This window comes from Neodiprion virginianus, chromosome 5, assembly GCF_021901495.1.
Source record: "Neodiprion virginianus isolate iyNeoVirg1 chromosome 5, iyNeoVirg1.1, whole genome shotgun sequence".
Lineage (NCBI taxonomy): Eukaryota > Metazoa > Arthropoda > Insecta > Hymenoptera > Diprionidae > Neodiprion > Neodiprion virginianus.
The window spans coordinates 28,114,117-28,140,238 of NC_060881.1; the positions used below are offsets into that span (position 1 = coordinate 28,114,117).

General features: G+C 39.6%; 6 protein-coding genes across 18 annotated transcripts; 3 read left to right on the top strand and 3 right to left on the bottom strand.

The window, feature by feature from the left end:
- Nucleotides 1-118: 118 nt before the first annotated feature.
- On the top strand, nucleotides 119-6,571 carry LOC124305820 (uncharacterized). Of its 3 annotated transcripts, none has more exons than XM_046765697.1 (4): nucleotides 119-164; nucleotides 3,918-4,175; nucleotides 4,517-4,918; nucleotides 5,152-6,571. In XM_046765697.1, exons 2-4 carry the CDS (start codon nucleotides 3,939-3,941, stop codon nucleotides 5,863-5,865), a joined length of 1,353 nt encoding a protein of 450 aa, XP_046621653.1. In that variant the 5' UTR covers nucleotides 119-164; nucleotides 3,918-3,938; the 3' UTR covers nucleotides 5,866-6,571. The 3 variants fall into 3 exon arrangements, with proteins under 3 accessions (XP_046621653.1, XP_046621654.1, XP_046621651.1); XM_046765698.1 differs by lacking the exon at nucleotides 119-164 and adding an exon at nucleotides 1,298-1,516 and having other exon boundaries at nucleotides 3,918-4,163; XM_046765695.1 differs by lacking the exon at nucleotides 119-164 and adding an exon at nucleotides 1,299-1,516.
- LOC124305821 (mitochondrial thiamine pyrophosphate carrier-like) lies at nucleotides 6,315-8,314 on the bottom strand. The gene is made up of 4 exons (XM_046765699.1): nucleotides 8,000-8,314; nucleotides 7,753-7,905; nucleotides 7,486-7,688; nucleotides 6,315-7,273 (listed from the first exon to the last, which is right to left on the bottom strand). The coding sequence occupies exons 1-4, from the start codon at nucleotides 8,141-8,143 to the stop codon at nucleotides 6,823-6,825; spliced, it is 951 nt and encodes a 316-aa protein (XP_046621655.1). The 5' UTR covers nucleotides 8,144-8,314; the 3' UTR covers nucleotides 6,315-6,822.
- A 270-nt stretch (nucleotides 8,315-8,584) lies between these two features.
- On the bottom strand, nucleotides 8,585-14,870 carry LOC124305818 (ATP-dependent RNA helicase p62-like). 6 transcript variants are annotated; one of them, XM_046765690.1, is made up of 8 exons: nucleotides 14,786-14,870; nucleotides 14,510-14,630; nucleotides 14,351-14,442; nucleotides 12,268-13,317; nucleotides 11,870-12,048; nucleotides 11,589-11,648; nucleotides 9,593-9,844; nucleotides 8,585-9,482 (listed from the first exon to the last, which is right to left on the bottom strand). In XM_046765690.1, exons 3-8 carry the CDS (start codon nucleotides 14,422-14,424, stop codon nucleotides 9,379-9,381), a joined length of 1,719 nt encoding a protein of 572 aa, XP_046621646.1. In that variant the 5' UTR covers nucleotides 14,425-14,442; nucleotides 14,510-14,630; nucleotides 14,786-14,870; the 3' UTR covers nucleotides 8,585-9,378. The 6 variants fall into 6 exon arrangements, 5 of the variants coding, with proteins under 5 accessions (XP_046621646.1, XP_046621647.1, XP_046621648.1 ...); XM_046765691.1 differs by having other exon boundaries at nucleotides 14,351-14,455; XR_006908453.1 differs by lacking the exon at nucleotides 8,585-9,482 and adding an exon at nucleotides 10,277-10,750 and having other exon boundaries at nucleotides 9,707-9,844.
- A 340-nt stretch (nucleotides 14,871-15,210) lies between these two features.
- Nucleotides 15,211-19,527, top strand: LOC124305860 (DIS3-like exonuclease 2). Of its 4 annotated transcripts, none has more exons than XM_046765788.1 (8): nucleotides 15,214-15,876; nucleotides 15,946-16,715; nucleotides 17,008-17,269; nucleotides 17,340-17,860; nucleotides 17,944-18,235; nucleotides 18,434-18,627; nucleotides 18,837-19,119; nucleotides 19,214-19,527. In XM_046765788.1, the coding sequence occupies exons 1-8, from the start codon at nucleotides 15,616-15,618 to the stop codon at nucleotides 19,334-19,336; spliced, it is 2,706 nt and encodes a 901-aa protein (XP_046621744.1). In that variant the 5' UTR covers nucleotides 15,214-15,615; the 3' UTR covers nucleotides 19,337-19,527. The 4 variants fall into 4 exon arrangements, with proteins under 4 accessions (XP_046621746.1, XP_046621747.1, XP_046621744.1 ...); XM_046765789.1 differs by having other exon boundaries at nucleotides 15,675-15,805; XM_046765790.1 differs by lacking the exon at nucleotides 19,214-19,527 and having other exon boundaries at nucleotides 15,211-15,876; nucleotides 18,932-19,100.
- Nucleotides 19,528-20,464: 937 nt separating this feature from the next.
- Nucleotides 20,465-24,821, bottom strand: LOC124305858 (E3 ubiquitin-protein ligase MARCHF6). Of its 3 annotated transcripts, none has more exons than XM_046765782.1 (7): nucleotides 24,656-24,821; nucleotides 23,759-24,190; nucleotides 23,348-23,678; nucleotides 22,855-23,249; nucleotides 22,113-22,769; nucleotides 21,545-21,998; nucleotides 20,465-21,463 (listed from the first exon to the last, which is right to left on the bottom strand). In XM_046765782.1, the coding sequence occupies exons 2-7, from the start codon at nucleotides 24,143-24,145 to the stop codon at nucleotides 20,715-20,717; spliced, it is 2,973 nt and encodes a 990-aa protein (XP_046621738.1). In that variant the 5' UTR covers nucleotides 24,146-24,190; nucleotides 24,656-24,821; the 3' UTR covers nucleotides 20,465-20,714. The 3 variants fall into 3 exon arrangements, with proteins under 3 accessions (XP_046621738.1, XP_046621739.1, XP_046621741.1); XM_046765783.1 differs by having other exon boundaries at nucleotides 23,759-24,209; XM_046765785.1 differs by having other exon boundaries at nucleotides 24,652-24,821.
- LOC124305864 (uncharacterized protein C7orf50 homolog) lies at nucleotides 24,217-26,033 on the top strand. Its single transcript, XM_046765799.1, has 4 exons — nucleotides 24,217-24,458; nucleotides 24,948-25,243; nucleotides 25,346-25,523; nucleotides 25,719-26,033. Exons 2-4 carry the CDS (start codon nucleotides 25,077-25,079, stop codon nucleotides 26,004-26,006), a joined length of 633 nt encoding a protein of 210 aa, XP_046621755.1. The 5' UTR covers nucleotides 24,217-24,458; nucleotides 24,948-25,076; the 3' UTR covers nucleotides 26,007-26,033.
- Nucleotides 26,034-26,122: the final 89 nt, after the last annotated feature.

A 26,122-nucleotide genomic window follows, 5' to 3' on the forward strand; every position in this document is an offset into this window, starting at 1 on the left:
TGCTGCCAACATCCCAGACCCAAACATTAGACATAGTTGTCCGGGGAATTTTTGTTCAGTCGGTAACTGGAGCTCTCTCATGCTTCCTTGGAGAAAAAAAATATATTATCATACCTGCTCATCTCCTGAAACCGCGCAATCTAGTGCTGCTAATACTCTACCAGGTAAATCGTGAGTTCCATGAAATCACGAATTCAGGAGATCCTCGAATTTGTACCAATCTTCTGTGTTCTGTGTGGCTTAACATATCATCAGTCCCCTCCCCTTTTTTATCGTTCCTAAAATTTGATTTGAAAATTTCGAAATGGTACGAAAGCGTAAGGGGCATTTGACATATTTTTCCCGTCACAATTAATGTTGAAACGTACAGCTAATTGCCTATTGGCAGGCGTTAGGTGACAACATCTCGGATTTCATGTTAATGAATACATAGAATAGATAAACTATTCAAATACGATCCTCATACGTTAATTTAATCACAATATAGGTATAATAAATGATTTGAAGTACTCATGGTTACGATCGAGACTTAATCATTTATCTATAGTGAAAATATTTTTTCAACTTTAGTGAATCATTACTTGCGAATAGAAACTCCATCGCGTTCTTGTAACGAAATTCACAGTCTCAATACAAATCACATCTTAGTACCATATTTAGTTTTCCTCGATCATTATTGTCGCGGATAGTAATATTTTCATTCACGATCTGTCTAATAATCGATAAATAGGAACGATGTTGTCAATATATTGGAAAGATAAAAAAATTGTTCGCGATCCGTTGATTAAAAATAAAGTGCTTCATTACGTATGAGAATTATACGAAACTGTAATGGCTTATAATAAAGAAGGTCAACGATCTTAACTTACGGCGAAGAAACAGATCGCGATGCGTGATGAATTGGTATTGAATTATATCAAACTGGAGAGTTTCGTGACTGGCAAAAACGGTGAACCGATAAAATTGGGCTTTTTCGCACCAGATCGAGTATACAAAAGACGATCCGGGATCGCGAAGAACTCGAAGATACCGCTAGACGAAAATTGCGCATTGCGATTCCTCATTCTTTTCCGTAACTTCTGAACTAATTGTCGTCAGAGATTCCGGTGTAACGAACCAAGTTAAAGTAAACAATGCACTCCTGGGACACGATCATGTTCCATTCCAGATACCGCGTCGAACTAGATCTGACCCGATTGCGTAGTACAGGCAACCCTACTCCTCGATTTTCTCGAATAATAGGACCACGTCTACGACCAGCTTCAGTTCTGAAACTAAAGTATACAACTCTCCTCTCAGACTTTCATTGTTCCCCGTCAAGGCGGAGCGCGAATATCACTATCGAAACTCGCGGCGCTGGGCGAATTTTTTCCTTCGTTAATAGTAATTTTTATTCGGTCTATTCGTTTTTGGGGGAATTTTTAAATACGCTCATCATCCGATTGGCTAAACCTTCGCTAATCAAGTTTCATTGACGGTGGCAAGGATACGATTATCCCTCGCGGCGAATATCGAGGTAAGTGTTGTACATGAATCGACGTCAGAATTCTACTCATCAGGACTAATTTTTATACTACAAGAGTGCATAGGTTGTCTGAAATTAAAGGTATCGCTGCGCTGTTGATATTTATTAGTAAAATTTCGCTGAATTGAAAGTGTTCAATTTTATTCGACGGCTGGCTCTCGCTGCTATAATCTGCAGGGTTCATTACCGCGTGTACAGCAGGTGTAACTTTCTTCGAAAGTTTCTTAAAGAGGAACGCGGTATAATTTTATACTGAATCGAAATTAAATAGGGAAAAAATCGTCAGCGGACCGTTACGCTCGTTACGTAGGTTATAATTACGTGATTTTGAAGTTCAGTCCATCAAAGTGTACCGTGTATGTACATAATGCTTTTTGCATTGGCGCTATTTGTCTCCATGTGGAACCTTCTCGACAGACTCAGAAAAAGGACAGTTAAAAAGGGAGAAAGCGAAGCACGCCGGTTGCTGTTAGGGCGAAACGAATGTGCAGTTACATGATAATTATATACCTTTGTGTATCTTTAGCTGAAAGTGATATCAAAAATCGAAGAAAAATAGTCGAATAGAACCCTTCACGTTTTAGCCTTATTTCAATCCCGAACAATTTATCCCGAGCTAGATACATCCGCGTGGAAATTACAAATGCATCAGAGGAATTTAACTTCTACAATAATTGAATAGCCGTATCTCTCTTGTTGGAAATTTTTTCAACCCGTGTTTCCGTCGATTTATTCCAGAGATATGTATAAAAAGTATTCCTGTTAATTTAGTTGATTTTTTTCGCAATATTGCTGCGGTTTTTCCATTCTTTTTGAAAATACGTAGCGTTATTCTGACGTACTTCTCGAAGTAGGTAAAATTGATTAAGAACATTTGCGCATATCGTGGAATTCATTTTCATCGAATTTTGAAAATACTCAGCCTATAACAATACTTATATTATACCATTATGAGAAATAACATATGGGTCGGAAATGGATTTTATCTCCGACACTGCCGCTGTGGCAACATTTTATATTAAGAATTGAGTTCCACATGCCGACTTGTGCAACTTTAGTAATTACCTTACAATAGACAATATGATTCAATAGTTGGAATCTGATGTGGCGAATCAATTTCCCGGGCGGGAAGGACTTGTGCCGTGCAAGAGTGATGAAAATACAAGATAAATGCTCATGCAAGGCAATTGCCAAAGTAGGACAACCTGGGCCTAAAGTCCAACGAAGCGCAAAGCCATTGCGAGGCTCGCAAGCAGTTTAGCGGCTTAAGGAGCCAAAATTCATTTCAATGATGAGAAAAAAGTGAGGATATAAAATTAAGAATGAAGATTAATTACTTGAAAGATTACGAAATAGCGCAATGGCAGCTTTGCTCGCATGGATAACGATTATTATTATGTTATCATCATTGGGCGCTAGTGTTGTATACTTGCGGAATTCAGTCGGTCAAAAATTGTACCTGTTTCCTGGTTTCACCAACTTTGCTGTACGTATATCATACGTGCCCGGGGGTCCGTAACTTCAAGTGTGTCGTTACCGCGGGACGTTTGCATTCATGCTCTGTTTGAGCAAGTGCTGTGAATTCACCGAGTTTCTACAGGATATGGTTCCAAGATGTTTTAATGGGACGGAGCAAGGATGCAACGGTGACACGATTCGCCATTTCCCTATTGTCAATCTAAGTTAATTGTCATGTGCAGCGAATGCGACGTCTCTAGATCGTTCAGTGATTACTTTTCATTCAATTATGCTCATATTACATGGGTATGGTTTAATTGAGGAATAAATGAACATTGTACATTACGCAATCAATTACCGAAATACCAAACTTTAATATAATCGGAGCACCGATCTTTCCGCAATAACGAGACGTTACTTGAAAATTTAATGCTTACAATTATTTCGAAAGTCGAAAGTTCATTTTACTAAAATGTAATTTAATTTGTTATCGGGATAAAATTCATTACCGTCAATTTCACCGGAAATACGCGCGTCGGTATTATATCACGTCAATCAGACATGGTTCAATCTATGCCTATCGTATATCTTTGAATTCAAATCAGCTTCAAACCATTTATGTTACTATACGCAGTATTTATTATTTATCATATGAAACATTTGACGGTCAGAGGCCGGAGGCTAATCAGTTGGTCGTACAATGATCATTGTAATTAATAACGAATCTGCTATATCGTCACGCCTTCTGCTTTCGCGTTCTTTGAACCGGTGCCTGGAGAAAGCTGATATTATAGTACTATATCCTCAAGAAGGATAGTGAATTTCTACGCATAATTCATTAAATGGTTAAGAGATTTAGTTGAAAAGTTGTTCACCAATTTTCCGAAGGCTGTATTCAATCTTTTTCAACCGGATTTTATCACCGTTTTCGCAGATCAATCAACCCCGCCTCACAATGGAGGTCAATGTCTTGACGCTTCTTCTCATGATCGCATCGATGGGGTTAGCCAAAGCTACGATCGGCAATTGGGAGGGATGTGGTGGTCGACTAGAACGAGCCTTGGACGCTCTGAGGAGGGACACGACGAGGAGGACGCGCCTCGAAGACGATGAGCCCGCGTCGGGAATCGTATATCAGCAAGTCTTACGCTCTGCACCACTGGAAATGGTTGTGTCCCAGGTCAGCGTGAAGGTAGTGTGAATTATCAGAGCCAGGATTATGTCCCAATATTTGAATAGACGAAAAAATCAAAGAACATACGATAAACCGGAATAACTTTGAACTGAGGGCACAACTTTGAGACAGCGGGAATTTTCTGAATTCAAATTTCCCGCTAAAATCAAAAAATTTCCAGCTTCTTAAAGTTGCACCCCCAGTCCAAAGTTACCCCGATTTATGGTGAAACGCGAAATTTTATCATTAATAACGTTCAGAAAACTAGAACAAGTCTGAGAACGAAACTTTTTATACCAGGAACGTGATTTAAAGAGTTAATTCATCATTGAATTATTTCGGTTTTCAAAACCCCACAGCTTCCGCAAGACTCGAGAGGTCGTGGAGGTCCTTGGGCACAGGTAGAACGCTGCGTATACGAGCCAAGCAACAATTCCCTGCAGACGCGACTAGTCTTCAGTGATCTGACGGTGTCAGGGCGAATAACTCTCCTTCCTCTTGATTATCGGGTCGCACTACCCGCGGAATCTTGCAGAATGACACTGCGATTGCGACGCGCTGGAGTTGACTTCTTCACGAGCCCGATCGCTCGGGGACGAGGTCAAATGCGTATTCGTACAGAATCCAGTTTCCTTGAGCCCCGCTTTGCTTCCATCTACGCTTTCGGATGTCGACCAACCCGTAGTGATAAACAAATTAAACGACAGGACAAGTGGCCCCCACAGTCTACGCTTGTGAATGGTCAACTGGCCCCAAATCTTGTAAGTATTTTTATACCCAAATTTTTCTTCAATTCAAGCATTACTGTGTGGAAAGCGAAGTCTTAGTGAAACTGATATCATTCAGGTACTAAATTCTCGAAATGCCGTATGTGGGGTTGTTCGAAACTAGGCGCAAAAATCATTAAGGTGTACCTCGAATAGTCTACTAACAGGCGCTCGACCTTGCCCGAATTCGGGAATTAAGCATGCATTTTATTTCAATCTGAAATCAGGTGAAAAACGTAGCTCCGGCGGGAAATCCAACGGAGAACTATGAGGAGGCGGAACCACGGGAAATTTCTTCAACCACGACGAAGGACGACGCAGTCGTCGTCGAGAAGGAGAGCCGGAAAGCGCGTGCCCTGTTTCAAACGGATGCACGACCCGGTATCTGGCGTAGGAGTGACTGGATAACTCGTTCGTCATCGAATAGACAACGAAGAGAAGTCGCTGACATAACGCCACGAGACTTTGCTTTAGCCCTTGCAAAGAAGGCTCGTGCATTGCTGATAGAAGACGCGGAATCCTTGTCGAAGGATTCAGCGAGCGAAATGAGTGCGAAGAGGCAAGTCAAGGCTGATGGTTCGCAAGTTTCAATTCATAAGAATGGAAGCGATGTGGGTCACGGAGCAGCTACAAACTTACAGAATATCGAAGTTAAGGCAAATTACAAACGCGAGACCACGGAGATACCGATCGTCGAAGAAGCACTGAGACCCAGAGAATTGCTCCTAGAAGAAGACCTCGCGGATGATATTAATATTGCAGTTGCGGACGATTTCGAGGGAAGAGCTTGGCACGTGAGGGAAGGCGTAACCAGAGAAATGGAAGACGTGTTTTTGAAAGGAGCTAGTCAGGCGTTGACGAGTTACATCGAGAGGCAATTACACCCAGCCATTAAAGAAACGCTGATGTTATCGATGGGTTACACCATCAGTTATGGATAATGAAACAAATTAAAGCGCATTCTTCGCTCGATCGGCTGTGCGACGCGTCAGAAGCGGGGAGATTATCTGGATGGAAATTTTTTTATTTTATGCAGTGCAGGCCATGGAAAAATAGGAAAACCGGAATATGGTTGGCCAGTAGCCATCGCAATTCAACTCGTGACTTGATCCTACGATTCATATTATCCACCCATAAATTATGGTACGATTCAGTTTTTGTGTGGTTTGAACATTGGAATGGACGTCAGAAAAGGAAAGAGTATGTCCTCGCTTTTAACGCCACGATGCCACGTCTGTGCGATCTGTTTCAGAAAGACTTTATTGACGGTTGTTCGTCGCGTAGTTTATGCTTCTTGAAAAATTTGATACGGAGGCAAACAACTGATTTTATGCATCGTGATATAGGTAGAGACGGAATATGAACGGAGTAAAGTGTAATTTGACCAATCTGGAGAGTGTAGTTATTTATTTAGAGTGCATACATCGGGTGCTATTATGTATACTTTTATGATTAACATATTTTCGTAGCTTAAGTTGAGAAACAAGTAGCGTAATACCTGCGCTGATTCTATAACGTAAGAGATTATCAATTATTATTAATAATAAATGTATTATTCAGAGTACACGTTATACTGTTTTGTACAGTCAACTGATCATTGGCGATTCTTCCATAAATCTTTGGTCGCTTGCAGTGTCAAAAAAATGACAGCTCAAGTAAAAAATTCACGACAATTTGATCAGTACTTGAACGTGTAAAGAACTTAATCGCAAGTAAATAGAATGAAATTCAAAATATTAGAGAGACATTTTCATTTTTGGAATAATACAACATCCATCATAATATTGGATTAGTCAAACCGTACATCTGCCATGACTAGAAAGAGAATTCTAATACTTTCACAAGACTTGTTTCGTGTCTTTGATTATTAGATATTCTTTCATGTTGTTGCCAATACGTTATCGGAAAGAATTAAACAATATCAGAGCCTGCTCATATGTTGTAAAATGTAGAGCAGTCGTGGCTGCAGCTTTCAATTGACTGGGCCAAAGCCCCTTGAATAATCCCCTGAGTCCCTCAGTCTTGATGATGACACACACACAGTCAACGAGTCCGTTGCAACGAAAGAATTTTCCAAAGCCTTTTCTCCCGTGCTCAAAGCCTTGGATCTGTAATCTCTTTCGTGCGAGATCAAGCGGATAAACTGCTGTCTTGGCAACTAGACCAGCCGCACTACCGGCGATCATCGAAGCGGCAAAATTGTGTCCCGAATGATGGGTGTACTGGTTGTAGACATCTGTGAAAAACGCGTAGCAGGCAAACTGTAGCCCTGAATGAGGTGCGATTTGCAACAGAGTTGGCCACAGTCCTCGAAAAAATGTCCTTGGAGTTTCAGTACGTACAATCTCTCTGAAAATGAATAAACACGGTATATTCTGATGTGTTGTGATGTTTTCTTTTAGATAAATATCATTGCAAGATATCCGTTTAAAAAGTAGGCAATAATAGTTTTTGCTATCATATAAAAAACCTTATATGAAATACGGAATACAGATGATAAATGAGAGCGATTCTTAAAGCACAGTGATAATTTTCATGAGCAACATGCGAATAACCCTTACATGCCGCAATGTAATATCCCTTGATATACACGATGATTAGACGACTGAGCAACTAATCTTGTTCTTACAGTATCAAATGGGAATGACACGATGGTTGCAAATATGCCAGCACCAGCACCAGCCAGAAAATGCAATAGATGATGCCATCGATCATGAAATGTGTAGTCGTTTGCCAGTTTACTGATAAGGTTGTACGATGAAAACTGTGAACAGATGGATAATATTTTACATTGATGAATCAGAAAAACGTATCCATTCATCTCACACCTTTCCTGTTCCATAAACAACAGAGAGAAGCTGAGCAGGGACATGGCCTTTCCATAACGCAGAGACTCCTTCTTCCTTTACAATGAGTGCACAGGCCTGCGTTATCGAACGATACTTGCTTATGTAATGATCAGCTATCGGCTCGACTTGGAGCTAGAATAAAAGAAACGATTTGTTTAATAATTTTTACAGTCAGGCAAAATTTAGATTTTTTCTCATGTAAAATTAAATGGATAACAACACAAACCTGAAACCTAATCTTGATAACATCGAGAGGTTGGCACGTGAAACGAGTTACGAAACCGCTTACTGCGCCGGCAATTGCGTGATCAATGTTAGAGTGAGGTAATTGTTTCGCGATTTGCGACGTCTCGCTAATGTCATCATGCATTCTTACGTAGAACTCATGAAAACGTTGATGTTGATACGAAACGGCTTTGCATTGACAGAATCAAGCAATATTTACACTTTCGTCTTGACATCGCGCGTCTATAACCTTTATCACATGTTATGACTCCAGCGTTTGCCTCTCACATGGTTTTGACTGTAGCCGGCGTAGGCGCTTTATGCGCAGTATTTTGCATGGGTAGATTGGAAGCTCCAGCGGTGAATAGCTAAAGCTTGTTGCTCCTGTAAATGCTCCTTTCATAAGGCAACTCAGCATACGTAGATGCAAGACAACACAAGAAAGAGAACTTTCAGGAAATTCAAGCAACTAAACTTTTATCGCTTTTTCAGATAATAATCTTGCGTGAACCGTTGAACCACGAAACAATTATTGATTGTAATGTGAGTGAGTTATCAATGAAGGGATAGTCGAATAAGGCGTAAATGCATTGGTGGTAGTTTATTGATCATGTTGTGCTTAAGTTTCGACGTACATACATACTTGATACATACAAGTACGTAAGATCGACATTTAATTCACAGCGTTATTACAAGTCAGAAAAATTGAATGATGAAGAAACAATGAAATATTTTGATAAATATAATTCATTCATTTTTTTTCAACCATCGCTTGCATCCTTGTATGTACTCAATTAATAGTCTCTCAGACTCAGATCATTAACCTCGTATCATTATCCTGCAGATCACCAGTCTGCATCCTCGTATGTACTTAATTAGTCTCTCAGACTCAAAATCATTAATGTCGTATAGACTTGTTACATCGATAATGTACGAAAAGTTTCATAACATAGCTACCTGCAAACTTGTGCAGTTTTATCCTACCAAAGTTTACGAAAAAAGTAATTAATACCTAAGAATTCCAGACTAATTTGGAATGAATACTGAAATGTGAAATATTTGCCTCACGTGGCTCCCGACAAAGTTCAAATCTAACATTATTAATATACCATAAATAAGAATTGTCTAAATCAAATAGGGTCCCGTTCGTAAATCACTAACTCAGGTTGGGACTATAAATAAAGAGAATTTGGTAGATAACTATGAATGGCCGATATTTAAAGTAGCAAATTCTGGTTACTGTCCTGCCGGACTCTTACCATTTGTTCACTCAATCGTAGTGTCAAATATATATCAATTAACAAGATGGGTAGTCCTTCGGGCAAGTCGAATCATAATATGTATACCGTATACGGCCATTAGGAACTAGTAAAAACGAACTCAATTGTAATTGTTATAACCGTTGCTGCGGCCCGTATCGAACCGCTTGCTACCGCCAGAATAATTATTTTCTCGTCCACGTCCGCCTCCATATCCCCAACGATCTGTAAAAGAGTATTCGAGATTTTCATTTGCCTTGATACATTAAATGGATCGTACAAAACAAACTTAGTTCCATTGGATTGTTCAACGATCTACGCAAAAGGATCCTTACTTCTGCCTCCGTAGCCTCCGCCGCCGCCGCCACCACTTCGCGAAGCCAACTCACTTAGTTTGGGATTGATAACCTGATTAGCTTCTTGAAGTACATTGACCAAGTCCTTGGCTTGTCTGCCATTCTGTGGGGTGAAGAAAGCGTAGCTTGTTCCTGTACTTTGCGACCGGCCCGTTCTACCGATTCTGTGAATGTAGTCTTCTGACGATGACGGGTAGTCGAAATTGATCACGTACCTTACGTCATCCACATCTAAACGAATGGTCATAATCTAGTCAGTTCGAATCAAAGTGATTAGATTAGAGATTAAATGAAAAAAAATAATTTCCCTCTTTTAAAATCGGAAAAATGTATTGTATTGCCACGTTGTTGTGATAATTACTAAAAACAAGGAAATTTTTAGGATTCTAATTTGTTCTGAAGACTAAAAGTAACTGCAGATTAAGTGACAGTAGTTTTAAAGAATGTAACACAAAGCGTTAAGCCCTCAAGTGCCTAGAGTCAAATATTAATATATTATCTCCGAGCTACATGCGAGAGTGCTGCACGATTCTTTTAACATAAATATTTCATTAATATAAGATGTGAAAAGTTGATGCAAATATCAACTTTGTTATGTTGAGTTAGTGATTTGGGTTACCTGGAAATATAATGATAAGAAGGATGGATTGTGAAAATACAAACCATTAGATATTGTATTCCAGCTAACAGCGTTCTTGATAAACGTTTAACTTCAATAACGAGTCTAGTCGACAAAGTAAGTCCCGTCTTACTGATCCTCATAGAGCAGAGAGTAGCAATAGTAGCAAAATCAATAGATTGTTGTCTCACATTTGCTGTGGCTTGATTATAGAGAGTGGTATGGTTGTATTGACATTTTCAATGTACCAAACCTTCGACATCTCTTACCCATAACCATACAGCGTGGCGTGATTTGTACCTTTGCACCACAATGACACTCGAGTGGTACATAGGCAGTACCAGAGGCACATTACGTACAATTGCACAAACGATATTGCGCTATTACGTACGTTATCTATATATATATATGCATACTAGCTGAGGTAGCATACTATATATAGTTTCTAGGAACACAGACAGTCAGAAATTTATAGCCGTTTCTGAACACTCTTATATCAATCTGTGCACCATGTGCCTCTGAAACAAAAGGGACAACCAGACTGATTAACATAAATTTCTCAGATGCTCACCCTTAAAATTAACGGATTCATGACAAATTACTTAACTATTTATTCGCAACCTTGTGACTAAAATAGACTAGGCCTGAATAGAAAAAAAAAAAAAAATTCATCGAAAAAAATAATACGTATACCTACATGTATATGTATACAGGCATTAGACAAACTCGTAACTGAAGAATGATCTGCAATGTACAAACCAATTTTGGTTACTCTGCTAGAAAAATCATTCTTTAGCAATGGACTGGAATAAATTCAATTGACTTTTGCTTGCAATGAAATATTGAAGCTTTGTGGGAACTCATCTCATCATTTCCCAACACCTGTTTTGTCTTTTAAACAAGGCATAGTACTTTTAATTGTAGATACCAGCCATGGTATACCTAATAAGTTCAATTCTGCAATGATGAGAGTACAATGTTGTGCGAGTATATAGTTATCATGATAATTTGCTTTGGGATGGAAAACCAATTCCTAGAATAATTGCTAGATTTTAAGTTTCAAGAGCTTCAGCTCCACTTCGTTATATTAGTTCGTATGTTTTTAGATCTAAACATTACTTTTTGATAGTGTAGTTTAATCGCAACTGCAATAAAAAATAAGCCAAATATCCGTCCAAATTCCAAACAGTGAGACATCGCTTCATATAACCAGTCTGTGCTACTACGCCACTTTGGACAAAATGGTTTTATCGTGATTTGAGAAACTAATCGCGTAACATGGAGCAAGATAAACCCCGATTCTAAATACAGTAAAAATAAAGTTAGGAAAACGGGAAAATTTTTCTTGAAACATACCCAGGCCACGCGCAGCAACATCTGTCGCTACAAGGATTGAACCCTTCTTGTTTCTAAATTCTGAAAAAAAAAGAAAAGAACGCATTAAATACCTTCAATTTTGGACTTACAAAATCTGTGATTAGAATCTATCAGATCAAACGGAACGGACTTTTACATACTGGAAAATATGGAGAAACATATTATCAGATTCCAGTATTTATCAATCTAATTAAAAAAAAAAGAACATTCAATTTGTGGAATTGTAGTTTTCACTATACTGAAAATATCTGTGTACATACCTCTGAGAACGTAATCACGCTCTTGCTGCGATTTGTCGCCATGCATGCATACTGCTGGCCACCCGTATCTGCGGATGTTTCTTGTGATGTTCTCAACCTTTTTTTTAGTCTCAACAAATATAATTGTCTTTCCGCCATCGTCGTTAACGTTTCCAATTTCTTGCAGCAGGCTTCCCAATCTGTAATCCAATCAATATTCAATTATTTTCAATATCGAAATATTCAAATTATCCATAGACGATTATTTTCCTAACTTCAATAATCAGTTCTTTTTAGACGTATTTATGGTGTATACAAAAATTCTCGAAAGCTTGTGTAGTCATTTGACCGTGGTTTGAGTTTGACATGGAAACAATTTCTTTCTTTCATATGATAACAATACTTGACTATCAGCTTACTTGGTTTCTTTTTCATGCTCTTGGCAAACATCGATAATCTGCAGAATGTTGTGGTTCGCAGAAAGTGTGAGCGAGCCGATATTCAGTTGCGTGTAGTCAGTTAAATACTCTTCAGCAAGGTTGCGAACTTCTTTTGGCCAAGTTGCAGACCACATCAGTACTTGCCTGTCAGGTCTGATCTGCTCAATGATTTTTCTGATTTGAGGTTCAAATCCCATATCAAGCATTCTGTCAGCTTCGTCTAATACCAAGTACGTGCATCTGCGTAAATTAGTAGTGCCCCTTTCAAGAAAATCTATCAGGCGACCAGGAGTGGCAATGCAAATTTCGACCCCTCGCTCCAGGTCTCGAGCCTGGCCTCCCTTAGGTGCTCCACCAAATATGCACGTGCTTCTGACATAGGAAAGAGAGCCGAATTCTGTCGCAACCGTCTGAATTTGCTGCGCGAGTTCTCTGGTCGGTGCAAGGATCAGAGCGATGGGTCCATCACCGTGATTCAGAGGCTGCTGATTGTTGATATGAACAATGGCTGGGAGAACGTAACCTAGAGTTTTTCCTGATCCGGTTTGAGCGATGCCGACCATGTTGCGTCCAGACATGGCAATGGGCCATCCCTGAGCCTGAATTGCTGTTGGTTCTGCAAATCCCTGCTTTCTAATTCCCTGCATTACATAGTCAGGAAAATTCCCCTCCTCGAAATACTGAATGGGGTTTGGAATGCTGTCGCCCTTGAGGGTGATCTGCTTGTCTCCTCTGTAAATTTCCACCTCGCGAGGCAGCCGGCTGGATACGTTAGAGTGGGGAACATAGAAGTCTTTTTTGAATGGTTTCAGGTTCTCATAGTCCCAGTTTGGTTTCCTCAGACTGCTGCCTCCTCGACCTCCACCGCCTCCACGGCTGCTGCCACCTCCACCTCCTCCTCTGCTGCCAAAACGACCACTGCTACTGCTCCCACCTCCGCCGCCACCACCATAACCATTTCTCTGACCCCCGCCACCTCCTCCGCGACCACCTCCACTACGGTATCCACTAGTTGATCCACCGTAGGTCCTGAAACGATGTGCTGACGTTATTTTGTGAGTTGTAAAAAAGATTTAACCCAAGTAAACTTTTCATTGCCCAACCAATACAGGATAATTTTTGACTGTCTGTGTGATTTAACCCTTCATTCAGGAATTTATTTTTACCCAAAATAACAAAGGTTAAGTTCAAAACCAATTTCTGCTGCTCCAGTAAAATAATTAAAGTTGAAAAAAAAAAATAAAAAATACCATACTGAAATGTGACTCGTAAACTTCAAAAAAAAATCATTTTGCAGCATACCTGAAAAAATTTCTAGTTTTCAGAATACATTTATTTTTAAATTTCCTAGTGTCAACTTGACCTGATATGCACAGTATATAATTTTTCATACATATTCACATGAAGGGTTAATACAGACAAAGCTACCACTTATTACCAGCTTTTTTGTTATCTTTATTACCATTCTTGAAGCAGCATAGAGACATAAATTGTTATTAAGCAATAAAGCACGCGAAATATCAAATCCCGTTTTCATACTAGACCCATACGAAATATCAAATTTTTTTATATAGATTTTGTCATGCTTGGGAGGTATCACAAAGCAACCATTACTGGTAGGTTTTTTTTTTTTTTTTTTTTTTTTTTTTTTTTTAGGAGCGAAAATTGAACTGGACAGTCCAATGACTAAAAAATTGTGCCACTGCACAATTTATTATCTTTGACCAACGGGTTATCATCACTGAAATTGGTTACATTCAAGCTTATCATTGATTGAAACAGCTTTTGCCAATTATTATTATTACCTACGAAATCGATTTTCCATTGTTTGAGTGCCAAAACAACTGCTTAAATCGCTTCATTAGCCACGCAGCGCCATATTGTAAATTTCATAAAAGCGGTAAAGGGAGGAGGGATACTCTATACTGGACGAAAAATCAATACATGCGGTTGACGTAATATTCTCAATTCGTACGAGATAGCACGATGCGGAAATGATCAATTCTTTGAAAAAATCACAAACACGTATGCGTAACTAAATATAAAATCTGTAAATAATTACGTCGGCAAGAAGCCAAGAACAGCAGCAGCAACATCGATTGTCCGTCGAGTGACGAAAATCCGGTTATTGATCATGTCCGTTTGGCGTTTGAACTAGATTGAAAAACTAATTACAATTGCCACAATAAATACATACGGAAAATGAAACACCTGTACTCACATCTTTGATTTAACTTGGTCGCTGCTTTCCCGGTCCCGTTAATTCCGAGCTGATTGTAAATGCTGAAAATCGAAAATTTTTCGTTTTCAGCGCTCGCTGTTTGTCAACTGCCGCGAGATGTCTGTAAAACAAAACACAAGAGTGGTAATTGATGACAAGAAACGTTAGCGGCTTCTTACATTTCGTATCATAAATTCAATACTCAAATACTAATAACGATTAATTAACACAGAACTACGATTATTTACAGCTTTACAAACGCCTCGGAGGTCTTACCCTTTTCACGGCTCGGGACGGAAAGAGGGACCAAACCATAGAAAAATTATAACCAACCTAGAACATCATTCTCCTTCTAGATTCTACTAGACAGTCGTGCACCACCTGGAATATAGTTAGACTCAAGCGATTGCCGGACAAATGCAAAAAAGATCTCAAGTAAGCCTGCAAATATCATTATATCTACAAAGCTATTTATCTGGCCGTCACGAAATATAGCCTAAAACCTAACAAGACGTTGTAGCTAACCACAGAAAATAAAATAAAAATCTGTTCTGCAGTCCGGGAGTTAATAAATGAACACATGGTGAACACACGGACAGACAGTAGAGAGACGTTGAGTTTGGCACCATTGGCACTGTTTGGTATGAGAAGATGAAGGCCGGAAGTTTATGGCTAAGTTTATCTATCATGCATTGGCGTCGCTATAATAAAAGTCAATAAGGCCAAGAGGCAAAAAAGGTCAGGGAACACAGAATAAAGTGACAGCTGGGTTCTCCACTTTGTTTATGAGGTCGAAAGATAAACTAGCCGTGTGTCATTCTGGTGGTCCTAAAATTCCGTGAGAATAATAAAGAAAAAGAAAAAGGGAACATATTTCGATTGCGCAATGTTACGAAAAATTTCTCAGCCATCGATTCCAGTAACAAGTCTGACAGTGCCTGTCAAAGTCGTATAGCCTTTGGTTAGGTGATTTTTTTTACAATTTTTTCGATTTGTTAGTTTCTCCCCATTATACACATTGTATATTCAGCATTTGCTATTTTATACTGAATTTACAAGCTCGCGTGACAAAATTTTGTGAAAACATATTTCGTAAAGATTATACAATGTCTGACAACGGTGGACAAGCTAATATGTCTGGGAGCTCAGGAATTGCAAAAAAATCTCGCCGAGGTAAACGAGCCAACAACAAACCAAACCCGATAAGTGTTGAACAAATGCTTGCTACTACTTTACAAAAGATAGAAGTGCAGTCTAAAAAGAGACCCCCTAGAAGACCAAAGGCCTTTAACCAAGGATCGAACAGTATTGACAATAACTCCGAAATCTCACCTGCCGTTAAGTTGAACACTGTGCTCCATGAGCAGGTAATTCCACATTTTAATTACGGCTTCTTAACAAAAATATTGTTTGATCATTCTTTTTTATATCAACAGACTAATGCGATAGCTGTCAATCATATTCAAGCACCCATTGTTCCACAAATTATCCAGAATCAAGGTGTGAACTTGATGAATAAAAAAAAGCTGTCAACAAAGTGGAAGAAAAACCATCTCAGTAAAAACCAACAAGTCATCCGAGGGCAGACTGAAAATCTCAGCATGAACATTGCTGTTGGTGATGCTGGGGGAAATAGAAGAAAAAATAAAGTTTCAAGTACTCCGGGTAAAAGCACGGAGAATAAAAAAGGGAACAAAACGAGTTTCCCAGATTACATACCTCAAACATTAATAAGAAAGTTATTAGTTAATCAAACTTCGAAGGAAATCGAATATGTAGAAGGAAACATAAGGATAAATCCGAAGTGTTTTAAAGAAGCTTATGTTGCGATGCCTAATGACGAAATGGATATTTTGATAGATGGAATTCATGATAGAAACAGGGCCCTAGAGGGAGATTTGGTTGCCGTGAAAATAAATCCTACGGATAAGTGGCGTAATTTGAAATCAAACAAACCACAAAAGACTGCAACAGTTGTTTGTATATTGGAGAAAATTCACCCTAGAAAAGCAGTTGGGTTTCTCAAAGTCATGCCTGATAAAAATAATCGGGTTGCTCTATTTGCACCCAGGGACCATAAAGTACCTCGATTAACTATTGATTCCACTTACTGGCCCCCCAACTTTTATAGCGATCCAGAATCTTACGCCAATATTATGTTTTTCGCCGAAATCATATCGTGGAATGATGTCAGATATGCTCATGGGTATGTGTATTGTTGTGAAGCAATTTGAAACAAAGAAGTGAAATAGCATTGTTGGCAGACTATCTGTATGTTAAAAATCTGCTTTAAATTTTATGAATTCGAGTTGATTTTAAATTGTTCCTCATGAGTTGCAAGCATTGAATTTAGAGAGAGTAATAATTTTTTTGTAGAATAAAATACATAAAATAGAGCAAAGAAAATAGCAAATTTAATTTCACAATCTATCTTGTATTCTCTAAATTACCAAATCGACATGATCACTTACCCTACTAAAAGCATTTTTAAATTGCAGAAAAATTCTGAAATGCATAGGTAAAACAGGAGATCTCAGGGCAGAGTCTTGCGCAATTGTGCTCGAATATGACCTGGATGTGACACCCTACAGTACAGAATTGATGCAAGACTTACCACCAAGTGACTACCAGCCTGTCGCAACAGACATCGATGGTCGAGAAGACTGGAGAAAAAAATGTATTTTCACCATAGATCCAGCAACTGCTGCAGATTTGGATGATGCAATGTCGTGCAGTCCCATGGAGAATGGAAACTTTGAAGTAACTAATATACTCTCAAGATTTACCCTTCATTGTTATCCTGATTCAATGAAGTTCTTGCCCGTTACAGGTGGGAGTTCATATTGCTGACGTGACGCATTACCTGAATGCATTTACGCCATTGGACCAGGCAGTTGCACGACGCGCAACGACTATTTATTTGTCAGATAATGTATACCACATGCTGCCTAAACAACTGTGCAACGTGTGCTCTCTTCTGCCAGGCTATGATAAGCTTGCTTTTTCCGTTATATTCGAAATGACACCTGGAGGTGACATAGTCAGGCACAGATTTGCCAAAACTGTTATTAATTCATGCTGTCAGTTTTCCTACGAGCATGCTCAAGTTATGATTATGAACCCCACTAAAAAGTGGTCAAATGACGAAATCCCTGTGATCAAAGGTTCCTACACAATATCAGAACTGTGTACCGTTGTAAACAGTTTAAATAATCTAGCAGTGAAAATGAGGGAAAAAAGGTTTGAGAATGGCTCGCTTAGGATAGATCAGCCAAAGCTGCATGTAATCGTCGACAGAGAGTCAGGATTACCTATATCGTTTACGCTGGAGGAACAGAAAGACAGTAACAGGTGCAAAGCAGACAAATATACGCTAGAGTTTAGTTTCAAATTTGGCTTAACGTTTGCAATTTCCCGATTTTTATTCTATGTAGGTTGATTGAGGAGTTTATGCTCCTGGCAAATATGACTGTAGCCAGGCATCTCTATGAAAATTTTCCGGACGTTTCCTTGTTGCGTTGTCATCAGCCCCCTCTAATGCGAAATCTGTCCAAGACTCAGACAATGCTTGAAAAGTTTGGGATCCATATAGATATTGAGAGCGCGGGTGCCTTGCAGGCCAGTCTAGTTCGATACCAGCCAGATCCCTGTGGTAGTACCAAAGATTTTTACCTGGCAAAGTGCAGGGCTGTTGTGATGAACATTCTTTGCGCGAAAACCATGGCAGTGAGTATGATTCTTTTCATTTAAAAATGACCTAACAGTATTTTGGGAATTGGTAGAATGCAGATAGTCGCAGCTGCAATGGTGTGACTAAACAAGCCGCATGTAGCTTAACGAATAAGGGTCACAACTATATCTGATTGGTTATTTCAATGTTTTTTTTTTATTTTTGTCTTTTAAACAGTAATTTTCCTCTTATAGCGTGCCAGATATTTTTGTACCTCAGTCAAAATGGACGCTGAAACATTGAAACATTATGCTTTAAATGTTCCTCTCTATACGCACTTTACATCGCCGATCAGAAGGTACTCTGATTGCATAGTGCACCGATTACTGCATGCATCCATTCAGAACGCTTTACCAGTTCCTAATTGGACGCCAAGTCTATGCGCTGAGTAAGTTTTAACATTAAAAATTCACAAATGGGATAATCATCTCCACTCTTTGTAACTCTCTCTTGAACAATTTTGGTGTATTAATCTTTATATAAGCGTTACTGAATGTGAGTGAATGCAAAAGTTGCAAAGTACGAACTGCGACATTCCGGGAACGATTGTTACGACCTGCATGATCGACACGTAAATGTTATTCTTACAAATTGCAGGATAGCAATGAATTGCAACAGACAGAAATACAATGCCAAACTAGCTCAAGAGGCGTCTAGCGAATTGTACCTGACCTATCTTTTGGGTCTTACAGGGCCCGTAAACACCACTGCCATCACACTTGACGTGAAAGATCGAAGCATTGATATTATTCTTTACGAAATGGGTATTAACTTGCGAATTTACTTTGCTGAGCTGGAAAAGGTCGCCTCAGTTCATCACGTTGAGGAAGATGATATACAAACAGTAACGATTGTTTGGAAAGATTCAAATATGTCGCAAGTAAGTATAGTAATGTTGAATCACCTTTGCCCGATTTGGATATTCGGTACTAGGCTATGCGTAATTGGGTTTAATTTCCACTCGTCATTTGCAGGTGATCAACATATTTAGCATAGTAAATGTTCGGGTCAGCAAAGATCCGGCAAAGAATCGTTTACTCGGAGAGTTACTAGCTCCGATGCCACTTGATATTCAGGCCTCAGTACAAACATTATAAATGACCATTTGAATTATTGACGCAGTTCACTGGAATATAGCACAATCATTGTAATTAATTTCGGAAAGAATTATATACTCACGAGATAATTTTTTTTAGCTATGAATTGACTTCTGCAATTTTGATGTATCCTTAACAAATACTGTATATTTTTATCATCATGTTTTATGAATATATATATATGTTTTTTCGTTTTACCTGAATACTGAATTTTTAGAAAAACAGAAGCAGCAAACAGCTTCTTCACTTTTGGAGGTTGTTTTTTTCTTTTTAAACAACGCTACAGTGTTACTGTGATATAGATATGAATTGTCCCCCCGTTTCAGAAATTCAGTTATACAAACATATGTGTTTTTGACTGAGTAATGCGGTATGTTTGTACTGTATGAATTAGCCCCGAGTTTCTGACTTTTGAATCAATGTAAAGTTCATAACAGAAAGTTATTTTCCGCCACCAACCTCGAGCTATTGATATCAGATTTTACAATCAGACAAACACACGCCAGAATACGAAATTGACAGCACCTGTATGTCGTAAGGGCCATAATTAACTACAACGCCGTTCATACAGTTAGAATTATAGCTGTCCAATTCCATTACACAGTCCCAAACATTCTCGGAAATGAACGGATACTTTTAAATTAATCAATCATAAGAAATCAGATCTTAATATAAGAGCATTCACAATAATGCGCGACGCAGTTTAACACGTTTGCAGTCAGTGACTCCACACTTGAGCAAACTTTGATTTAATACCAACTTTTGGAGATTGGATTTCAAGGCTTATTTGGCCGTACGAATAAATTTTTATTTAGTTATTTACACTTAACAATATGATGCTGTATTTCTTCAAATTTTACTGTACAAGAACTCCATAATGTAGTGTCGGGAAAACTCAAGCTTGAGCCAATAAAAAATTAATTTTGTATATCGCATATGAAAAGGTGATGAAATATTGGCTAATCTTTGTTTAATCTTGCGAATACTTATTTTACTTGACTTGGTTATCACAAGAAATACTAAGTATCCATACACATCAGATACGAATTTTCGCTTGATTGCGGAAAGAAAAGATGCAAAATATATGTATGTATCAATAGTAAAAACTTAACATTCAAGAAAATCATGTTCTCTTTTCTATTTTCTTTTTTTTGGAAAAGAAACAGTCTTTGTAATTTATTTAGGTTCGGCTTACATAAATATATATATTAAGAATATTAAAAATTAAATCATGGTTGACGTAAGATATCAATTGTTATAAATTGAATAAGATAAAGGGTTTTAGTTAATTGATTAAGAATGTACACGAAGCTAGCCTACTACGTTGCATTTTTTTTTCTTCTCCTTAATCTCTATGCACAATGTAGGAAACAGAGCGTTAGCTAGATCTTTGTTGCTGCTGTTGTTGTTGTTGCGCTTTGTTGCGATGTTCATAGTTTACAAGACGCTGTCCGACCAAATACTTGTCATTTTTAATATGTTCGTAAAGTTTTTTGAACTGGCGTACTTGAAAGCTTATAAGTATGCATACCAAATTCACCAATAGTAAAAATGGGTAAAGACGTCTGGCGATTAATATTTGAGTTTGTAAGTTGGCGACAAATAGAGGAATAATTCCGTACGCCACTGCGTATGGGATCGCGAGTGCCAGACCAAAGCAGCAAATTACGGGTGCAGCTAGCTCGGTGACTACGAATTTTAAATCCATCTCTCTGATGCCGTCATTGTACGCTCGCTCAATCGCCAATCGCAGCCTCCACTCAGGCCCCATCATCGTCACAGCAGTTGCTATTTTTGTGTAAAGGACACCCAACGCCCAGTCTTGCCACACAAATAAAATCGGGTTCTGTTCCAATGGTACCCTCAATGGCACAACCACAACCAACTCAAGGAGAAGCCCAAAAAGTAAGGGTATTACACCTACTAGCAGGACAAACGCAACAGAAGCTTTTAATCCCAAGACTGCCCAGTGCTTGATTCTGTCCAATACTGCCCTGCGACCTCGAGGAAGCCACGATAAAGCCAGAGCCAATCCTCTAGCTGCAGCCCAGCACACGTAAGTGCCACAAGCTACAGTATACACTTCGTGCACTCTCCCTGAAAGAGTAACAACAGCTTCGCCTCCGTCTGAAAATGTAAAGTACATTCAACATTTTGAAAAATGTGATATTTTAGTACTCTGAAAGTATATTGATCAAAGTTACTTACCAGTCGCTGCTACCGTCGGTGCCATGACTGGTGGCGAAGGTGCGGGTGCACCAACCATCCAAAGAGCCATTACTCGTCGTCCCAGCCATACAGGTAGAGTCATTGCGATGAGGCTTGAAATCACGAGTGATATGCATACACATAGTAAAAGACCAACTAGTCTTGCAGGGAACCATCGCGGCTTGGTGTATGGCTGGTAACCCACTGGTCTCTCCCTCTGTACAAGAGCTTGATGAGCTGCGGCAAGGTGAGGATGTTGAGGTTCATCTATCACCGCAGGCTCTGGCTCGTTACTCTGGTCCCTCAGTAAATAGGACTGGAGGTCCAGAAACCAGGCAACGACTTTGCACCAACCTCGCAACAAAGCCTTCAGCCAGGTACGGGTGTGTGACTGCTCCAACAACGCGGGAAGAATGACTTGCAGCAACAACAATTCGAGCGATAATTCGCTTACCTAGATAAAATGGTTTTGACAGTAGAAATTGAAAATTTTGCAAAAAAAGATCATTTCTTTCAGTTGCTCAATGAATAACATCAACTGTGATTAGAAAATCGGTGTTTGGTTTACCTGTGCTTCACTCTGGACAGTGACGGTGTAGGGCAGAAATCCCGGCCATCCCCACCTGAGCAGCTTCACTGGCAACCAGAGTACTAGTAGTACGACGGTTCCAAATATGACTGCAGATGCGACGAGTCTTCTGGCGTGTCTGAGCAGTGGTAGATGTATCATCTCTTGGATAGGCGAGAAATCCGGATCATTCAAGTTTCTGAGAAACCAGAGAACCCCTGGCCTCACAACTTCTCTCAGAAGTAGAATGAACGAGGCAAAATAATATATGTAAACCATTCCGACAAGCCAGTGAATGAACATTGAAGTTCCAGGCGCCAGCCTGAACGAAGATTCTCTGTCTCTGAGACTGGCGTCAAACATTGCGAGAGAACAGATGTCGAGCCACCAGCCGCACACTAGTGGCAAGACTCCTATCTCTACAACTGACAATAAAGAGACCTTCACGACAACGTAACAAAGGCCTAGAACCCTCTGCGATCGCTGCAAACCTAGAAGAGCTGCTAGTGTGTGCAAAACCACCATAGAAACGGCGATCACACAGTAACCGCAAAGCGTTGTCACTAGTCCCTCGAAATGCGAGGCTGTTACATGCTCTTGTAGACCTAGCCACGCTATTGTGATGTGCCCAATGTGATAAGGGCAGAAGGCAAAAACCTAGAATGAAAAATGAATTGGTGATGTAATTGATTCAAGACATCTCAAACATAGCAATGTTCATCTTCAATCTCTCTATGCTCACCATTATGAACAGAGTGTTCAACGAAACCACCCAGAAAACATGCTCAATGAAAAGAAGCGACCCGTCTAATCCCAACAGTCGCTCCCAAGTTAGTTCCTCGGCTGGTCGATCCCATTCCATGGGATTCCAATTTGCCTCTTCAGCCTCCCCCTGGCCTTGACCTTGTGCCCTCCATCCTGCACCAGCCTGGACATTGGGCTGGGCACCATCTATGCCTGGCTCGTCCCTGGGAGGAAATACTGGTTCTTCTTCTTCACCTCTGAGCGCCCCATCTGGATTCCCTACGTTATTTTCACCAACTTCTGGGTTTAATATATATTCCTCTGGATTTTGGGGAGCATTGTTCAGTATGCCTTCGCCTATATCGGGATCCAGTGGAATATCATGTTGGTTTTCTGTGAATATTAAAGAAACATTATCAGTATTTGAAAAAAAATGTTCTTGATCAACAATCGTACAGTAAGATTGTAAGTTGCATCATTTTAAAAGTAACCTTCGATATTGTGTTGTCTCTCCTGCAAAATGGGAGGTTCTTCAACAAAGGGAGGTACATTATTGTTATCCTGAGCTTGCGGCTGATTATCTGCAGGCTGGTCTTGTCCTGCTTGACCATCCTGCCCATCTCGATGAGGAGGGTTATCAACCGGAGGCAACTGTACATTGTCTCTCTCAAGCCAGTCGGGTCCTCCAGCATGGAGAATTTGTTCACGCAGCCAAATCAGCCCGATGAAACCAAAAAGAGTGCAGGTTACTACGAAGCACCCATGGAACACGTCTGAGGATAAATTTTCTGTCGAAAGCATATCCATCGGCAGCGACATTATCTGAGAAAAAAAATACAAAGATTTTCTTTTTCCAAACCATAAGATATTTGGATGGACGTAAATATACTTAGATGACTAACCCGAACTAAATCCAGAGACCCGCTGAAAAGAGTACGATAAGTTCGACAGGCTGTGAGTGGAACAATGCCGAGCCATGCAATGGCGACCAAGGTGTAATGAAGCCAATATTTGACAGCTGTAACGATACTGGAAAGTAGCCCGCCGACAACATCTCGTAGAGGAAGACGTCTGGGCATGTCGGGACTGTAGATAGGCGTGAAGGAGAAGCGGTAGCCACATAATTCACAGTATTCTTTCCGCGAATACCGCATCCACTGCACTAAGCACTCCTGATGTATCCATTTAATACTGCCGGTGCAAATGCATGGATGGAACAGCGGCCTATCCGCCAAACCTTCGGATCTGCAGACCCTGCATATGTCTGACCCTAACATGTCCTCCGTCATGTTGGTTAAGTTATGTTGGTAATATTTACTTCACCACCAATGTAGCTGAAAGGGAAAGTCATTCCTGTGCAAAAAGGCAGTAATACAAATGTCTTATGCTTTGAAAAATACACGGCTGACATCGCGATTGTAAATGTCGTAACTTAACTCGAGGAAATGATTTCTCTTGAAATTGCGTTATACCAAGTGATATATTCGACGGTAATAATAGCGGAATTTGGCGCATCGTCAGTGGGGTTAAGGGCGGATTGAATGTCACAAAAACATCAAGATATTGCCGAGTGTATATATTTACGTTGTTACGTAACGAACGGTAAGAGGATACCTTCGTATTCTGCTACTCGTATCATGAGAAATGTGCCTTAAAAACGAGTCCTAGAATGTAAGTCGGAGGTGATGTGTAGGCGATGGTATTTTCGTCGTCAAAACATCGGTTCATATTGCAATAATAAAACTATATATTCATCGCTGCGTGTAGTGTAAAGATATGTTATGAGAGCTCTTACTCACGTATGTGTCTACGTATATTGTATATACGAATATTTTACTTTCTTCTCGTACCAAATTGTGGAACAAAATCGAAAACTATTGATGGACCATAAATGTCGTGACAAAATATCTACTGCTATTTCCAGCTGCTTCTCTCCTCTCACTTGCAGTCGTACCAACCAATCGCGAATGTAGTTGTAGGAACAAAAAACGTCCGTGAAATCGCACTTCCTCTTAACTTCCTCGTCGCGTCGTATGGGTTCGTGGCGCACCCAATCAGAAATAAGTTACATGTTTGCCTGTTCACCTCTAGAGCGGTACCATGCAATATGAGAAAGAAACACGCGGACATCACATACGCGGATGAACAGATTGAACAAGATTTTGAAGGTTATCAACACCGAGGCCGGTTGCTTCAGGGAGAATAGGTTATCAAGCTTGAATGGACGTCGATGAGAAATCACACAAGAAGGAAGCGGGGCGTAAAAAAAGACGACGTAGTGATAAACAGGAGCAGGTTGTCGAGGACCAACAGTCGAAGCCAGGAAAACGAAAAAAGGCAGTGACTGATCCTGTGTTTGAAATCGAGTCGAAGAAATTGCGTCCGAGGTACGCTCTGTTTTTATTAGTAACTAGTTATTGAGAAAGAATCGTTCTCCAAAACTGTACTGACGATAGTGATAAGTGTAATAAGCGAACTTCTATTTTCAGCAAAGAAATTGAAAACGATGACGAGGCTGGAGTATCGACTGAAGAAAGTCCCGCGAAGGAACCTAAGGAACCTTCTAAAAGACAGATGAAGAAGGAGAAGCTGCAGAGGAAAATTGCTGAGCAAAAAGAATCTAGTAAATTAGAAGCAGCTCAAAAAGCGATCACTTATATATCTAAGGTACCTGCGATAGCCTATAATTTTTTTATGTAAATAGTCCTAAGAAGGTGCCCTAGTTGATTTTGACATTGCCTTATAAATCTTCATATATCAAGTTTCACGTATCTCAAACGCAAAAAATATATATATATATTGTCGTCGAAATCGACCAGGGCACCCCCTTAATGTTCCTATAGAACTTAATTTAACTTACAGTGGAAGCATGCGAAGAGCGACTGGAAGTTTGAAAAACTAAGACAGATATGGCTGATGGACCATTTGCTCGATCACAATTCAGTGCCAGACTCGATATTTCCTATAGCTTTGGAATATTTTGAAGGTTGCAAAGGAATGGCAAGGCAACAGCTAGTTAAAAAAATGATGCAAGTAGTAAAGCAAGTCGAGGAACAGGTGGCCAGCAATAAAGATGAAACTGAGGCTACAGCCACTTCGGAATACCTGAGAGCTAGACAAATCCTTCAAGCACTCCCCACAGAGGCTTGAAAGATGATACAAGATTTTTACTTTTTATTGAAACTTTTAGGCCTATGGGGGCTCTTATACTATTTGGTAAATTTTTTTTATACCAGATATTGATACCAGTGACGTAATTTTTTTGA